Genomic DNA, 17,124 nt, shown 5'->3' on the forward strand with positions numbered 1-17,124 from the left:
CTTTAACACCGGATGGACCTCGCTGACAACTTCAACACAATATTTCCAAGCTTATTGATCATATTTTCTTTGGTTCTTTCCACAATTCACTTGTCTTCCATGAGTTACCAGATCACCAGATCAACAGGAGTTAGTGGAGCGCCTTTCCTTTCATTGCGGATATAAGACGGACTAAAACCGTTGATGACATTCCCCTAAATGGAAAATGTGGAGCCTGTACCTTGCCGTGTGTTCGCAGATGTGGAACTCTTCAGGAATTTTCCAGAAGTCAATCCCTGACCCTGATTTCACATAGTAAAATCCAGGAATATAAAATGTAGCATGAAAATCCAGGTACTTGGACTCAAACACAACGTTAAACTTGACAATCATTTCAATCTGATATTCAACGATTCACATTCATATTCACATAATGGGTTCCACCGACTACCAATTTGAAGGCTGGATGGGCCTAGACAAGACGGCTGCCAATGGCAACATGGTCTGGCAGCAGTTCGAGCCCAAGCCCTGGGAGGAAACCGACGTTGATATCCGGGTTACTCACTGTGGCATCTGTGGTTCTGATTTGCACACATTGCGCAGTGGATGGGTATGTTATAGTTCCCCGATGCTCATATATTCCCAAACAAAAGCAGAGAAGGAAACTGACTGTTGTTTAATGAGTAGGGCCCTTCTACCTACCCTTGCTGTGTTGGCCACGAAATCGTAGGCTATGCTGTCCGAGTTGGCTCACAGGCTGAAGGCGACATTAAGGTCGGAGATCGTGTTGGTGTGGGTGCCCAGAGCGGCTCTTGTCAGAACCACGACGGCAACTGTGAAGCTTGCGCCACTGGCTTTGAGCAACACTGCAACCGCATGGTCGGAACTTATAACGGTGTTTATCCCAACGGGGGCAAGTCATTCGGTGGATACTCGCTGTACAACCGATCTCCATCACACTTCGTTATCAAAATTCCCGACGCCATCCCCTCCGCCGATGCTGCACCCATGCTGTGTGGTGGTATTACTGTATACTCACCCTTGCGCCAGAACAACTGTGGACCTGGCAAGAAGGTTGGAATCATTGGTGTTGGTGGCCTGGGTCATTTCGGTATTCTATTCGCCAAGGCTCTGGGAGCAGACAAGGTGGTGGCTATCTCCCGCAAAGGAAACAAGAGGGACGATGCGCTGAAACTTGGAGCCGATACTTATATCGCCACGGATGAGGATGAAGACTGGGCTAAAAATAATGCTCAATCATTGGACTTGATCATCTCTACCGTATCATCCTCCAAGATGCCCATTGTGCAATACAGCCAATTGCTCCGACCCCGGGGATCTTTGATTCAGCTGGGCGCCCCTGAGGATGGCGGTCTCGAAATCCCTGCTTTTGCTTTGATTATGAAGGGTATCAAGCTCGGTGGATCCATTATTGGTAGCCCAGGTGAGATCCGAGAGATGCTGGACCTGGCTGCCACTATGAAGATCAAGCCTTGGATCGAAGAGCGACCTATGAAGGAGGCTAACAAGGCGATTCAAGACATGGAAGCTGGAGATGCTCGATACCGATATGTGTTGGTGAACGAGTGGTAAATATATTTTGATTGATGTATTATAGATAGACAGTATTAGACAGTGTATAACAAGATTGAATCAAGTTCAAGTTGACAATATAATGATTAAAGAGTATGAAGATGTAGAGAGTTGAAGTCGTGAAGTTGTGAGAAGAGGGAAGAGAGAGGGTGTGGTAGACCCCGCTTCATAGTAGTGACCCTCACTTTCCTTCCTTCCATTCTTCCCTACCTTCACTGCAATCCAACAGTCATCATCACCAATTCGATTTTTCCCTTATCTGTCTTTCCTAGACGTGCCTTATGTCTTCTGGCGACGATTTCGACGATTACAACGATTACGATTATCCTGATGAGCCCAGTTACGCTGACAGCAGAGACTATGCTGATCACCCTGAGGACTCAGAAAATTCCGACGTCTCTGCCGATTCTGACGATCTCGGAATCTACGAAGGGCCAGAGTATTTTGGAGACTTCGAAAACAGTGTCGATACTGAAACCACTGAAGTTCTTGGGGAGTCTGGCGATTTGAGTGGTTCAAACGAATCTAACGACTTTGAACTCAAAATGCCAACTGATAACTTCGATAACGAGTTCATGTATCGTGGCTCTGGAGCCAACAAGGATGTATGTGAAATAACATAACTGTTTCTGTATCAGCGTTGAGTTAACTTCGTGTTCTAAGACGCTCACTGGTGCAGTCGATACTTTGGCCCATCAGCCCCGAACCAGAACTCTTACCATTATTCCAACAAGTAGGTATTTTGAGGATGCTTGACTGCTTGACTGGAGTGAATCAACTAACCTCGATTATCACAGGGATGGGTCTTACTACTACTCCAACCCGGATGGGAGCAAGCACTACAACACTGGCAAGGGTGAATCGTGGTACCAACCACCAGCCCCAACCGAGTCTTCTAACAAGTCTAGCTCCAAGTGATGTGTATCACCTCTTCCAATCAGAAGTCGATTTATTTTTCTTCCACACGGACCCACACAGTTGTCGATTGTATGCAGGATATCGGAGACAGGCTGCAGTGGAAGCTGAGAAATGGGGGGAAGCAGAGAAGTGGATGTTCGTGTATGTTTATTTGTTTGAATGAATTATTTCGAAATTTATCAGCTGTGATTCCTGCAGATCTCCTTCTTGTCTGTTTGATCCCTGTTCATTTCCCCCTCCTCTCATTAGTTGGCGGCATTTCCCTGTCTCGTCTCCCTCGACCCACCCCCGCACTCTGCAAAGTGGGGATGTCTCGTTTTCGCCCGTCAACTTTCCCCTCTCATCCTAGCTCGGTCACTAGGGACACGAGTCCTGATTGGTACAGATAACCTTCCAGCTTATCGCCGTCGGATCGGAAAATGCCGACAATGCCCGCATGAGAAGAGCCGAAAGATGGAACTGGAAAGAATGAAGCTGCCGTCGCATCGATAACTCCTCCATTTCCTCCCCCGCAAGCCTCGCGTGGCTACACATTGATACCGAGAAAGAATACCCGCATACAACACGCTATGGATAAATCCGGTCAAGTCTGTGCTCGATGCGCCCAGATTGTGAGCAACCGTGACCGTGGAAGTGCACACAACCAAAGCTCATCTATTTGAACAGAAACAACGTTGTGATGGTGCCCAACCATGTTCCCGCTGCAAACGTATGTGCTCTAAGAAAAGATGGAAGATGAAAGTGTAGGGCCTGGACAACAAATTAATTCGTGATAACAGGCTTAGGTCATATTTGCAAGCCACGAGCACCGACAGAGAAAGACACAGATACCACACGAGGGACATCGGGACCGCGGAGACCCCGAGCGTCGCGGTCTCGAGGCGGATGTATGACATGCAAGGCAAGGTAGATCATGGACCCGCAGCAGATTGGGAGAACCCAGACCGCGAAGCTGTGATCGCTGATTAGAGTGGATTGACAAACAGGAAAAAGAAATGCGACGAGATCCGCCCCCGTTGTAGCGATTGCCGACGATTGAACCTGCCATGTCAATGGCCAGCCAAGCGGAGTCTATCCGAGACGAGCAATCCACCTACCCCAGATTCATATGCGACGGACGCATCAAGGTCAATTCCGAACTATGCTTCCGATGAAGATCCGCTATCGGTCGGTCTGGTCGCCCCCGATGATGACGAGGAGTTTATCGCGTCGCTTTTCCCGCATCCTGTGCCTAAGCGGAGGATCAGATTGTCTCCCCTTAATTGGTCGCCTATCTCCACAAATCCTCATTTGCAGAGCGAAGAAGATCGCTCCCTGTACAATCATTACATTCATGTTGTTGCGCGTGCCCTTTCCCGCTCTCACGATTCCGATCGGAATCCTTTCCTAGTGACCCTTTTGCCTCTCGCGGAAACGTCTAATACCGTGACTAGTGTTATATTGAGTTTGAGTGGATGTCACTGGAAGCGCGTTTATCCAAGCATATGGGATCGCGCTCTAAGAAGACAAGGCCAAGGTCAGATTCTTTTCCAGCGATAGCGCGCAGGCCGAACTAGACTAAACCCCCTTCAGCGTTGACCCAAGTGAATCACCTTCTTGGCCAATCAGATGGAAGATGCATTTTTGAAGCTTGTGCTACGGTTCTTCTACTATGTTTGACTGAACTATTCGATGGTACGTCACGAGTATGGAAATGGCACCTCAAAGCAGCCAGTGCCATTCTCAAATCACCGGCCTTTCAATCTCTGACTTCGACGAGTGAGTCGAGCTTCTGCATTAGCCTTTTTCACTATTTGGACTCCATGTCAACGATCTCACGATGTAAACCACCTCTATTACACAGTGGAGACAGTATGAAAGAGCTCACTACCAATTTTCGCCGCACCAGTGTCCCGGGTCTGGAATGCAGCCAGTCTACCGATGCAATATATGGGATTTCCCCAACCTTATTTGACTTTTTAGGAATGGTCAATGTTTTAGCCAATCATCGCAGTAAACGGGTTGATGAGCTATCTGAAATCGGCTTCCGGACTGCATCAACACTCGTAGAGACGCGAATTGATGAATGGCGATCGGAGCGCGATCATATGGAACAACAACAACCTGATACAGAATTTGCCACAACTGCATTTGAGTGGGCAATTCGTTTACGTTTGCACCAGGTCGTAGAAGGCTATGACCCGTTACATGAATTTGTAGAAAGGGCCATAGCCACGATTCTCGAATCTGTGCAAAATATACCTTATGCCAGTCGAGTGGAAGGATGTCTTCTCTTTCCTCTCGTCATTGCTGGATCGTCCAGTGTCGACATTGAACGGCGGATGATAGTCAAGGAGCGACTGATGGTTATGGAAAATACCTTGGGATTCAATCATATTCAATATGCACGACAGCTCTTGGAGGCTGTTTGGGATGGAGCGACTTGTTCATCCGATCTGAATTGGGCAGCTGTACGATATAGTCAGTTTCCAGGCGTGGTATTCGTTTAAATTGTGCTCTATCTATACGCATAACGAGCCTCACGGTGTATTTTGAATCAAGTAAAGATATATTCATGATTGTTTTATTCAGACTTTGCAATGAACATACATAAACAGTGTACACAATTCAAATCTAAACACTACTATCAGACTGTACCGCCTCTTCCACCAACTGAGCCAAATGGTCCCTCATATTATATCCACAGACTTCTTCGATTGTCAATTTACCTGGACGATCAGATGAGGAACTCCATCCAATACGTTCACTTAGATCCTCTCGTGCTCGAAAGCTTGCCTCTTGAACTCGAGATGCTCGGGGTTTTCGCAATTTCTCATACAGAGACAAGCCTTCAGCTACTCCATAGCTCTTTCGGAAGTCTTTGTTGAAAACGAGACCGATGGCTCCGGCGTCTTCAAATGCCATACAGGATCCCTGTGATTGATCCGGCATCATTGGGTGGGCTAAATTGCGTCAGTCGCGGTGCTCAATGTGAAATAAAAAGCTGATGGGATAGACATACCAGCATCTCCAAGCAAGCAAACCTTTCCCTTAACCCAGTATGGATAAGGCTCGTGTCTGTACACTTTTTCCACCCGGGAGTCAGTATCCAATTCTCAAGACTTCAGGGTGATAGAGAGTTCGCTGTGAGAACTTACAACGCCACATTTTGATATCATCCGCATTCAGCATCAATTTCCTCATTCGTGGGTCCAGATCAGGGAACGTATCAACCAATTGCTGGGGTGATGCGCTGATATTCCATCCGTCATCACGGAGATTATTATAAGATGCTGGATAAAAGCAGTAACAGCTCACGATCTCGCCATTGCTACACGGCGACATGACAATCTTGTTTATGCCAAATCCACCCCAGTACTCTATGGCCTCGTTTGAGATATAGTCTTCTAGCTCCAAGGAGCGAAGCTTATCCGCACTAATGATGCAGCGGTAACAGCAGGATGTGGACATTGTGAAGTTGGGTGTGATGCCCATGTGTTCTCTCGCCAGGGACTGGAAAGAATTAACATGTCAACTTTATCTAACCCTTGAAAGCGCAGAGGATCAGTCAACTTACTCGGATACCATCAGCGGCGACAATCAGATCGGCAGATACTTGAGATCCATTTTCAAATTGAATCAGACCTTCTTCAGGATTCACGTCAATCGCTTTGCATTTGACTTCCAGAACACATTGAGATCCCTCCCCTTCTTCTTCGAATGCAGATTTAAGAAGTTGTTTGTGAATATCAATCCGGTGGAAGTTGTTATATTCCTGCTCAGTATCAGATCTTTCTCCCTTTCTATTCTTGGTAACCTTCAACTTACAGTGCCAAATTTTGACTTATAGTCGCCTAATGGATAGGTACTTTGGACTTTCCCATTAGACCAGTCATGCATGATCAACTGCTTGAGAATGACCTATATTCTTGTCTTAGCTTTCTCATCGCATTGAAATACCGAGGTAATAATCTTAACTTACTGGCTTTGCTGCTTTAACATCGACTCCCCATTCCTCGAGGAATCTTGATCCATTTGATGCTGCACTTAACGATGCGCCTACTTCACCAGCAAAATCATATCGCTCGTAGACTGTGACATTATGTCCTTGACGGCGCAATGACACAGCAGCAGCCAATCCACCGAGGCCAGCACCGATGATAGCCACTTGGAGGGGAGAGTCAGTACGTGAAGGCATGTTTGCAATGGAAATGAGAAGAATGGATTGTTAGAAGATCACCAGTTAGGATCTCTATTTTGACTATTTATTAGAATAAATACATGTGTCCTTGTGAAGTCATTTCTTCCTTTATCCATCGTTAGAACTGTCTTCTCGGCGTTTTCCCATTATCGTCCGCTATGCGACGGCCGCATTGACCTCCACCTGTTTATCTATCCGACGGCTGCGTCGCTTGGGTCCTCCGATGCCGATCTTTGCCTTGATTTAATTCGCCTCCCGTCTAATTGGGACTAGACAGCTCATTTTTCCGGGGAAATCAGACACTGCATGGGATAGATAGTGGTACAGTATCGCGGTCCTGGCTGATATCAGTGATTCGCCCCTTGCCGCCCTTAATAATTGACTACCACCGCCATGAAAGTGGTCTCAGATAATTATTATACTATTACCTTCTTCGTGACGATTGAGAGTATCCGACAATTTCATAATGAAGACAAAGACTGCGATCGAGATGAAATCCGACGGGTGCGAAGATTATGGGCTTGGTAGCCTTGAGAACGATGACAAGAGCCTCATACGCAAGATTGACTGGCAGATTCTACCGATTATGTTTCTGACCTATTTTCTTCAGATGATTGACAAGATTTCTATCAATGTATGATCTTGCCGTCTCTTGCGATCTCAAGATAAACACACAAGCTGACAGATGGAAATTAGTATGCGAATGTGATGGGAATTCAGGAAGACTTGGGTCTCGTTGGGAACGACTTTTCATGGCTTGCAACTGCATTTTTCATAGCATATGCATTAGCTGAATTGCCACAGGGAGCTTTGCTCCAAAGATTTCCGGTCTCAAAGGTATTAGGTGTCAATGTTCTTTGCTGGGGTATTATTCTATGTTGTTCATCGGCGACCAAGAATTTTGCTGGTATGCTTGCATTGCGTGTTATGCTCGGAATGATGGAAGCAGTGATAGGTATGCGATATTTAGCTTCTTCCCAAGTTTTGTCTGAGAAGTATTCAAGTTTCTGACATCAAGTTTAGCTCCGGCTCTCACCATTTATACCAGCATGTGGTACACTCGAGCGGAGTCAACTCCGCGATATGGACTCTGGTACTGTGGATTGGGTGCTGGGCAAATTATAGGAGGATTGATATCTTTCGGGGCTCAGCATGCCCCTGCCAGTATCTCATTTGGTGGCTGGCGCATAATGTTCGTTGTCATTGGTGCGGTCAATGTCTTGGTGTCTCTTCTGGTTATTTTTGTGCTGCCCGAAACCCCAGATAAGGCCAAGTTTCTCACCCAGTCTGAGAAAGATCGTGTGGCTCAGAGGCTCCAGAATGATCAGGCGGGTGTTGGAATGAAGGTTTTCCGTTGGCGATCTGTTCTTGAGGTGTTTGGGGATCTCCAGACATGGTTGTTGGTACTTTTAACCATACTTATCACGATCCCCAGTGGAGTGATAACTACTTTTTCTTCTATTCTCATCAAAGGATTTGGATATGATAGCAAGGCAAGCGCTTTGCTTAACATGCCATCTGGTGTCGTGAGTATCCTTGCGACTATGTTGTCTACATATGCAATTTCCAAGGGATTTTCCCGCTGGTTAGCTATTGATCTTTTGTTGATCCCAACACTACTGGGGTCTTGTCTTATGTCGTTTCTTCCAACATCAAACAGAGGCGGGTGTCTAGCGGGTATCTATCTGGTGAACACGGTATGTCAACTCACGATATGTGCAATGCATAACCCTTTCATCTTTTGCTTACGAGTCGCTGTCTGGTTTAGACGGTCGCACCACTTGCCCTGATCTATGCTTGGACGGGAGCAAATTTTAAAGGATATACAATGAAGGTATGTTGAAAATGCTGTTCCGGAGTCACTCTAGCAGACCCTAAACGAATACAGGTTGCTGGAACTACACTTGTGTCTGCTGGGTTCAGTATTGCAAATATCATTGGCCCTCAGACTTTCCAGGCGAAGGACGCGCCCCAGTAAGTTAACTAGTGACCCAATGAAGTCTTATCGTACTAAATTTCAGAACAGATATCTACCTGCCAAAACTACGCTGGTCGCTGTCAACGCGGCGGCAATTGTGGTCTCAACGGCGTTGCGAATCATGTATGGAGTTCGGAATGCTACTGCTGATCGTCTGGGGGCACCAGCGCGTAGCTCGATGGAAGCACGTTTAGCAGGCAGATCAAATGTGCAAGATGTTCATGACGATTCTGATTTCCGTTATGTTTATTGATAGTCGCCACACATAAGAACTTGAACGTACTTTGTCCATTTGTTACTGTTCTTACTATTAGCTTGTCAATTTGAACTACTTTCATAGCTCCAACTTGAATAACTTATATTTCACCATGAATAAAAAATAACCGTATACTAGTAGAATGGAAATAATGTACATACCTTGAGAAATGACTTTGAACTCGGGAGATAGCGGAGATCGGACGCGGCTGTATAGTTTCAAGTTGCAATACATTATCCGACGGCGGCGCATTCATGTCCGACAGCCCTTTATAATGATTCCCCACCAGGTACTTAAAATTTCATTTTCCTCATATCAAGGGAATTGAAATCCTCTTTTCCAGAATTCAATAATTTCCAATACATATTTGCTTTTCAAAATGGCTCCCATTGATGCTGGATCGCTAGTTCTTGTCACTGGCGGGAATGGGTTCATCGGCGCTCACTGTATTGCAAGTCTGCTGAAATACGATCATAGAGTCCGAGCCACCGTTCGTTCAACGGAAAAAGCAAACGCAATTCGTCTCGCACTCGAGAAGGCAGGCGTTGACAATCTATCTCGTCTGGATCTAGTCATTGTCCCAGATCCGACAAATATCGACTATCTTGTTGATGTTCTAGAGGGCTGTCAAGCTATCATCCATCTCGCTTCTGCCTTTAACTATGATTCCCGTCCGGGCGAATTTGAGGAAAATCTCATGATACCTGCGCTCAAAGGGACTCAGACAATATGTGAAGCAGCTCAGAGACAGCCCACCATCCGGCGATTGATTATCATGTCAAGCTTTGCTAGTGTCTATGATGCGGGATTGGGTCTGCAGCCAGGTCGAGTCTATACAGAGGAAGACTGGTCACCCTTAACATATGAAGACGGGGTCAATGCAGCCGCAGTGGTACGTTTTTTCCTTGATAGTCGCATCATTATACTCATTCTCTAACATTTAACAGCCTATTGCATATCGCGCCTCAAAGGTAGTCGCTGAACGTGCCGCATGGGTCTATGTGAAAAACAACCCTGTGAATTACCAATTGGTGACTCTTTGCCCTGGAATGGTGTTTGGCAAGATGATCCACTCAATTTCCTCTCTGTCTCAACTCAATGCTAGCAATCAAATTGTATGGGATGTTTTGAAAGCTGGCAGAGATGGAGAAATCCCAATTACGAAAGCTCCAGGTATACATCACTTCTTCCATGTTGTTTAAATCAAATTTACTTACAAAAATCTGCAGTCTGGGTAGATGTTGAGGATCTAGCTGATGTCTGCCGTAAATCTCTGGTGTTTGAAGCTGCTGGACATGAACGTTTCCTAGTCACTAGTTCGAGCTATGATACCCAGGAAATTGCGGACGTCATTCGTGTTCAGTTGCCTGAAAGACACCGAGCGCCTACTGGTCAACCCGGTGCACGAATTGCTAATTCGCATTACTCGTGCGACTCTGGCAAGGTACAAGCTGCGCTTGGAGTGAGTTTTCGAGGATTGGAGGAATCAATTGTTCCACTTGCTGCCCAGCTGTATGACATGGAGGGGTGCTAAATGCTCATCTCAATAATTGCTTCTGCTATCATCAACTGCTACAATTTTAGATGTTGTGACAGTTTCTTGAATCTTATTCAAGTTCTCATTTTAGTAGACATTCTAAGCTATATTTAACATTTGAATATCCTGATGTATTCCGCTGTAGCTTGTAAGATTAGCCCGTTTTGACGCTTGGCCTTACCTCGTGCACCTTAGATATACTATTGATATCTCTTTTCTATAGTATTAAATTATTGCAATTCTTCAACTTTATATAAATTGAGGTGTCAAATTTTCCGTCTATTAAGGTTCAAAATTTGTTTGTTCTTGTACACTAATTGGTATCGGGCTGATGAAGGCTTGTTTTGATATGCTCTGCTGTTAAATCAATAAAGTCTTTTGCTTGCCATAAATCTGTACAATGTTAGCTTTTGCTCTTGTTCGCTTTATAAGGTAGGGTCCAAACATACCTTTATCCATGTGCATAAATGGATGGGGAACTCCAGCAAATCGTTTCTGGATCACTTCGTTTCCACCCTTGATGAGACGCCGGGCGTATTCCTCACCCTCATCACGCAGAGGATCGCACCCAGCGGTATAAATGACTGTCTTGGCCAATCCATCGAATCGAGGAGCTTGAAGAGCGTTCGCATACCACTTCAAAGCGCTAATCTGGCTTTCTCTAGCTGAACCTTCTGCCTCAATACTCTGCCACTTCAGATTATCGAACCATTTGAGTCGTCCCCAGTTCAACGTAGGAGCATGTTCCATTTCTTGCATCGATGGCCAGGGCGCCTCGGCTGCAGACTTGTATTTCGAAATGTCATCAATTGTCGGTGTACCCACTGCAACTAGCCGAAGAGGGATACTAGCATCCCGCGCAAGATGTGCGCATATCAATGCGATATTGCCACCAGCCGAAACACCTCCCAGGGAAATTCTTGTTGGCTCAATTTTGAAAATTTCAGCGCCTTTTGCATGGATATACTGCAAGGCCGCGAATGAATCTTGGATCCCGATTGGAAAAGCGTGTTCGGGGACGAGTCTGTATGCAACGTCGATCACACAAACATTGGCTTTGACGCAAATGTGTTTGCAAATATGCGATTCGGTATCGAGATCACCTAGACCCCATCCTGGTTGTCCGAATAATGGAATCAGCTACAACTCGGGTTTATCTGGGAAATCGTGGGGAATTCACATACCTCCACCGTGGAAATCAATGTGAACTGGCCACGGCCCTGGGCTTGCTGGCTCGTACACTCGCACAGGAATCAAATCGCCATTGTGTCCCGGTAATTGACTATCATAGATTCGTGCACAGTCGGGGGCTGGTCCAGTGCCATATGAATAAAGAACGGAGTATTTAGTGCGTAACACTGAGAGGTCAATTGGTCCTGCTGGGATGTTTGCAACATTATCATTGTATAGTTTCACAAACACTGGATCCAGATGAGGGAGAACAGATGGATGGATGGGATTCAGTGCCTCGTGAGACATGATGACAGCTGTACTAGTAGCGAAGAATGTGTATATGATGAATAGAGACGATATAAGAAGATCCTTAAACGTCCCCCGCGAAAGATACTTTATATCTAGAATTTAAACCGCGGCTACAGATCGTATCTCCATTTTACTTTACCAAATAACGTCGCATTGACCACCACCGGATTGTGGGACGTGGGATGTTCATAGCCGACGGTGACTTTTGGGCGGATAAGCCCCGCACTAACCGTATGCTATCTATGCGACGGGAGTCCGATACGAGTCGGATGGCAAAGAGACCACGGAGGCAAAAGAAAAAGAAAAAAAGAACACAAAAGAACACAAGAAAGCACGAATCGACAACAATGAAGACTCCGTAGTCACACACACACACACAAAATGAAACCTGTTCTCATTGTCGGTGCTGGCATTGTTGGGTTAACCCTCGGCCAAGCACTCAAGCAGAAAAACATCCCCTTCGAGATCTACGAACGCGATGCGACCCCTGAGGCGCGAGGTCAAGGTTGGGCAATTACTCTGCACTGGGCATTGGAATATATGTTCAAGATGCTTTCGGAAGAGACACTGGCGCGTATCCGAGAGGTCCAGGTTGATCCAGACGTTGCGCGCAATGACAACGGCAATTTCCTGTTCATTAATCTTGAGAATGGGGAGCCAAAATACAAAATCCCACCTAGTGTTCGATGGCGTGTCAATCGCGAGAAGATGCGTCGGGCATTGTTGCAGGGTATTGAAGATCACGTCCATTGGGGCCGACGAGTGGTTGGAGTTGATGTTTCACCAATTGAGAGTGAAGTGAAGCTCTTATTCGAAGGTGAAGCTTCTGTTAAAGGACGAATCGTGGTTGGCGTTGAGGGAAGCCGATCAATCGTTCGACAGGTGCTTCGACCAGATTCATTCGACAACATACCTCTTGGAATCAACTTCACGGGGGTGGCAGTGGATATGACTGCTGACCAAATAAAGCCGTTGCGCGATATGGATCCTCTGTTGTTTCAGGGATGCCATCCTCCTACAGGTGCATTCTTCTGGTTTTCCATGTTGGAGACTCCGCATGTGAATGGAACTCTTGGGTCGCATACAGAACGCTATCGAGCTCAGATCTGTATGTCTTGGGTGGAAAGAGGACCAGAGGACAAGGTGGCTGGAACAGATAAGGCGCGCTTGGAGAACATGAAACGACGGGCCAATGGATTCGCCCCCTTTTTAAAGCAAGTAGTGGATGAAATCCCAATAGACACACCGGTCACGGAGATCAAATTAGCAGACTGGGAATGTCTTTCATGGAACAACAATAATGGGCGTGTGACATTGGCTGGGGATGCGGCGCACGCAATGACCATGTGTAAGTCAAGGTTTGATCAATAGAAGGTGTTTAAGGTAGCTGACTTCAACAGATCGAGGAGAGGCGGCTAATCACGGAATTCTCGACGCCTTCCAGTTGATGCAAGGTATTGAGAAACTGTATAGTGGTGCTGTGACTGCTCAAACGGCCATCGATGAATATGAAGAGGAAATGAGGACACGGACAAGTCGTGCTGTACGGTTAAGTCGTCAGGCATGTCAAGACGCGCATGATTGGAGTCGACTGGACGAATTTTCTGCTATTTTAACTAGGAGAGCTGTTGTTGGCGAATGACCTGGTTGTTATTAAGATCAGAAATTGATACATGATGAAATTTAATGACTGAATAAAGAGAATTCTGACGTGGAAATTCGAAAGCTTCTCGTATTGAACGCAATAAAGCAATCCCAAATTATAACCGAAAAAATAAAATTATTCAAAATACCAATTCCGATTTGTTATTAGAGCAAAAGAAGACTTGGTCGGATATTCAAAGCTATTTGGTTGAATCCCCCTACTCGAGGGCTCGGGCTCAGAGTAGCAATGGATCTCATGGGGGAGAAAGAAGCTATTTATATACGTACAACAAAGTCACGGTGTAAGTAGGTAAAACAAGAGACGAAAAGAAGATTGCCGCTAATGAATACAGCAAAAGACATGTTCTCCACAATTACAGAAGAATCATACCCACACCAGTCATGAGCGCAATAGCGGCAGGGACGCCAACTTGGAAGAAACCAAAGGAGACACTAGAGTGGACAGTGGTACCAGCACTGCTTGACGAAGATGAGCTGGAGGATCCAGAGCTCGAGTCAGCAGTAGCAGTGGCCTCCGTGGTAACAGTGCCAGTACCGGCGGTACCAGCCTCCTTGATCTGCGAGGAGCAAGTACCGGTAGGAGCGGTAGTAGCCTTGGTGCTGGCGGAACCACCCCAGCTGCAGGCGCTAGCAACCTTGTCCTGGGCAACGTAGTATTTGTTGAGAGCGAAAGCAAGCTGATCCTTGGTACTACACATGCTGTAAGCACCGTACACGCCGGTAGTACCGTTGCCGTCAACGCCGCCACAGTCAGTGGAACCACAGACAAGGCCAAGAAGGGTGCCCATCTTGGCAGAGGTAAGGCTGGCATCGGGAACGCAGGCGGCGGCATCGTAGATACATCCACAGAGGGTTTCGTCAACAGCAGGGGGCAAGGGAGAGGACTTGGCCTCCCAATCAGCACCCTCAGTGGGGCAGGTTTGCAGAACGGTGTTGGTTGGGGTGTAAGAGGCCTTGTTGGTTCCCGAGGGAGTGGCACTGGCGATTTCCTTGGAGTAGTAGCTGAAGTCGGTCAAAGTGCTGACGCTGGTGCTATCAACGATAGAAACAAGACCTTCAATAATATGATGATCAGTATTTTTCATGTTTCCAGTCGAGCCTTGAGTCAAGTCGATAAAAGCTCGAGGTGGGCTGTGGGAAATGCTTACCATAATCGTTTGTTGTTTCGAAGTACATATAAACGATACCACCAGACCAGACCTCAGTCATTTCATCGCCGTAGATAGCCTCGACCTCGGTGAATTTGCGAGGGGGATCTGCGTTACAGCCATACTCGGCGAAGAAGACGGGAACGGTGTAGTTGGCAAACTCTGCAGTGCGTGCCTTGTAGCCAGAAGATGTGTAAGTTGCGTCACCGCACCAGGAGTAAATGTTGTAACCGTAGAAGTCAACGCTCTCATCATCAGTGCCGCAGTCCATGTAATCACCGAGTTCGACACGAATAGCCTCAACATCGGCAGTGGCGTATCCAACACCCATAGATCGGTAGCCCTTCTCCTTGATGTACTTCTTCATGTCACGAACGGCGGCCTTGGCGTAAGCGGTACCATCTGTAGTAGATACGGAGTTGGCGATCTCATTGCCAGCAAAGAAACCAATAGTGTTGTTGTACTGCGACAGTTCATCAATGACAGAAGTGTAACGGTCGTAGAGGGCAACGTTCCAGGCTGGGTCGCTACGGTCGATGGCTTCAGTTGTGCTGGAAAGATCAGAGACCACGTAGATGCCTGCATCTGACAGCAGCTTCATACACTCAGTGTGGTCAGCAGTGGCGTTGATGTAGTAGGTACGGATGATATTAGTGCGCAACTCCTGCAAGTAAGGAACATCACGCTTGCAAGCGGTGGCATCAGCCAATGGATCCTCAGTTTGAGAGTCTATGTTGATGTTAGTTGCAAGTTTTTTATCCCAGTTGACGATAATAAAGGGACGAACATTGGTATGCAACACCACGCATGAAACTGTGATACTGTCAGCACATTTTGAACATGTAATTCTGTCGGTGGGAAGCAAGATGACTTACAATTGAGTGTCGTTGCTGGAATAGAAGAACTTAGAACCCTATATTTATACATGACCTTGTCAGTATGGACGACCCATCATTGAATCAACGATCTCGGTATGAATCGGGTTTACCTTAATGATAATGGGGTCCAGGTCAGCCATAGCGGCCCCGACCAGGGTCGCTAAGGACAGAAGAGACAGCTTCATGGTGAGTGTAACGATTGTGTGATAAATAAAATTGTAGCGAATGAATAGGAGGATGCCTCCTTTGGGGGTCAGTTAAAAAGAAGGACGACTAAAGTGGGAGAAAGAGAAGAAAGAATCTCAGGAGCGAATGTATATACAGGTCGTTGTTTGACCAGCGAAAGAGAAACCGACTGAAAAGAAGAAAAGAAGTACCCTTGGTGGCTTCGTCCCCGCTGGCCCTTAATACCCTGTGGCATCATTCAAATCACCATGATTTGCCCTTTTGCCCCCCTAACCCCCTTATGGGGGACGCGTACATCTGACCCAGACTGCATCCACCGAGCTAATGCCCCCAGCGGATTGGGTTTTTTCCCCTTTCAGTGTATGGAGGAACTTACACTACTGGCGCCCCGGGTGTCATTTTTTCCTGGCCGGAGATGATATGGACCGCGTCAACCAGTCTAGGGCTGGCGTAGACACTAAAATCGGTCTACATCGGTTCATGCGCCCCGAGCAAAAGATATGAGCCAATCATTCTAGATCCACTAACTAAAAGTATCTTGGCTTCTGCAGCCTAGCACCCATTAGTGCGCCACAGTAAGTTTGCCCAGCATCCACTGTGGTCACCAGTACCGATGATTTCTCCCGCTGGCCTGAAGTGGGTTCGTTTATGAGTGGTGATGTTTGCCCCAGTTATTTTTATTTTTCAGTGATCTGAGACACTTCAAAGGAAAGATAAAGGCAACCTAAACATCTTCTAAGCGATATGGTCTCATGGGAACTTAATTTATCCCTCAGAATGTCCTTTTCTGTTTATTATTCCGTCCGGCAATAGTGGGAAAGAAAACTTGGTGAAGCTGACGCGGTAGTGGGGCCGTTTCCTTGGGATGGCGTACACACTGCGTGTCTTAGCTCCAAACTCACCCAATGCCCACGTAAATTTGGGAATTTATTTTTCATTTATCTGGAATTCGCTCTCTTTTCCTAAATATATCCGTAAAAAGAGGTCAGATCACGTCTAAATATAAATCAAAGGGTGAGGCTTCCCATGTTTTAGTTCTGGGTCGCGCTGTATATGGAGTCGCGATAGAGTCAAGAATGTCCATGAGCTTCAATAGATTTAAGACGATCGCAACTCGGATATCTTCATCGCTTCGGAGATGATTGCTGATCATAGTTAAATCCGAGTGATCGGTTTTTATCTTGAGGATTTTCCTCCTTTTCCAAAACTTCTCTTCTGTTCGCTCAGGGGTTAGCGCTGCCATGTATAGGAGTAGAGGAGTCTGTAGTGGTGATCTGGCTTTGTTTTCTGTTGAAGTCTTCCTAATTCCTCCATAGGTTAAAGA

At 46.4% G+C, this 17,124-nt stretch overlaps 9 protein-coding genes across 9 annotated transcripts; 6 read left to right on the forward strand and 3 right to left on the reverse strand.

Moving 5' to 3' along the window:
• Positions 1 to 412: 412 nt before the first annotated feature.
• N7478_012151 (NAD(P)-dependent alcohol dehydrogenase) lies at positions 413 to 1,572 on the forward strand (the record flags this gene model as incomplete). Its single annotated transcript, XM_056928365.1, has 2 exons — positions 413 to 589; positions 667 to 1,572. 2 exons carry the CDS (start codon positions 413 to 415, stop codon positions 1,570 to 1,572), a joined length of 1,083 nt encoding a protein of 360 aa, XP_056773473.1.
• Positions 1,573 to 1,853: 281 nt separating this feature from the next.
• N7478_012152 (uncharacterized protein) lies at positions 1,854 to 2,490 on the forward strand (the record flags this gene model as incomplete). Its single annotated transcript, XM_056928366.1, has 3 exons — positions 1,854 to 2,177; positions 2,236 to 2,309; positions 2,370 to 2,490. The coding sequence occupies 3 exons, from the start codon at positions 1,854 to 1,856 to the stop codon at positions 2,488 to 2,490; spliced, it is 519 nt and encodes a 172-aa protein (XP_056773474.1).
• A 1,693-nt stretch (positions 2,491 to 4,183) lies between these two features.
• Positions 4,184 to 4,979, forward strand: N7478_012153 (uncharacterized protein; the record flags this gene model as incomplete). Its single annotated transcript, XM_056928367.1, has 2 exons — positions 4,184 to 4,248; positions 4,334 to 4,979. The coding sequence occupies 2 exons, from the start codon at positions 4,184 to 4,186 to the stop codon at positions 4,977 to 4,979; spliced, it is 711 nt and encodes a 236-aa protein (XP_056773475.1).
• Positions 4,980 to 5,103: 124 nt separating this feature from the next.
• On the reverse strand, positions 5,104 to 6,667 carry N7478_012154 (uncharacterized protein; the record flags this gene model as incomplete). The annotated part of the gene is made up of 6 exons (XM_056928368.1): positions 5,104 to 5,432; positions 5,492 to 5,554; positions 5,628 to 5,982; positions 6,047 to 6,244; positions 6,298 to 6,390; positions 6,452 to 6,667. 6 exons carry the CDS (start codon positions 6,665 to 6,667, stop codon positions 5,104 to 5,106), a joined length of 1,254 nt encoding a protein of 417 aa, XP_056773476.1.
• Positions 6,668 to 7,136: 469 nt separating this feature from the next.
• Positions 7,137 to 8,901, forward strand: N7478_012155 (uncharacterized protein; the record flags this gene model as incomplete). The annotated part of the gene is made up of 6 exons (XM_056928369.1): positions 7,137 to 7,304; positions 7,367 to 7,625; positions 7,694 to 8,367; positions 8,439 to 8,504; positions 8,559 to 8,644; positions 8,697 to 8,901. The coding sequence occupies 6 exons, from the start codon at positions 7,137 to 7,139 to the stop codon at positions 8,899 to 8,901; spliced, it is 1,458 nt and encodes a 485-aa protein (XP_056773477.1).
• Positions 8,902 to 9,283: 382 nt separating this feature from the next.
• N7478_012156 (uncharacterized protein) lies at positions 9,284 to 10,438 on the forward strand (the record flags this gene model as incomplete). The annotated part of the gene is made up of 3 exons (XM_056928370.1): positions 9,284 to 9,796; positions 9,852 to 10,077; positions 10,134 to 10,438. The coding sequence occupies 3 exons, from the start codon at positions 9,284 to 9,286 to the stop codon at positions 10,436 to 10,438; spliced, it is 1,044 nt and encodes a 347-aa protein (XP_056773478.1).
• Positions 10,439 to 10,754: 316 nt separating this feature from the next.
• Positions 10,755 to 11,920, reverse strand: N7478_012157 (uncharacterized protein; the record flags this gene model as incomplete). The annotated part of the gene is made up of 3 exons (XM_056928371.1): positions 10,755 to 10,834; positions 10,891 to 11,496; positions 11,626 to 11,920. 3 exons carry the CDS (start codon positions 11,918 to 11,920, stop codon positions 10,755 to 10,757), a joined length of 981 nt encoding a protein of 326 aa, XP_056773479.1.
• Positions 11,921 to 12,304: 384 nt separating this feature from the next.
• N7478_012158 (FAD-dependent oxidoreductase) lies at positions 12,305 to 13,565 on the forward strand (the record flags this gene model as incomplete). The annotated part of the gene is made up of 2 exons (XM_056928372.1): positions 12,305 to 13,271; positions 13,324 to 13,565. 2 exons carry the CDS (start codon positions 12,305 to 12,307, stop codon positions 13,563 to 13,565), a joined length of 1,209 nt encoding a protein of 402 aa, XP_056773480.1.
• A 376-nt stretch (positions 13,566 to 13,941) lies between these two features.
• On the reverse strand, positions 13,942 to 15,799 carry N7478_012159 (glycoside hydrolase family 72 protein; the record flags this gene model as incomplete). The annotated part of the gene is made up of 5 exons (XM_056928373.1): positions 13,942 to 14,687; positions 14,737 to 15,465; positions 15,524 to 15,549; positions 15,612 to 15,649; positions 15,725 to 15,799. 5 exons carry the CDS (start codon positions 15,797 to 15,799, stop codon positions 13,942 to 13,944), a joined length of 1,614 nt encoding a protein of 537 aa, XP_056773481.1.
• Between the last annotated feature and the right edge of the window lie 1,325 nt (positions 15,800 to 17,124).

The sequence above is a fragment of the Penicillium angulare genome, assembly GCF_028827245.1.
Source record: "Penicillium angulare strain IBT 27051 chromosome Unknown utg000010l_segment0_segment0, whole genome shotgun sequence".
Classification (NCBI taxonomy): Eukaryota; Fungi; Ascomycota; class Eurotiomycetes; order Eurotiales; family Aspergillaceae; genus Penicillium; species Penicillium angulare.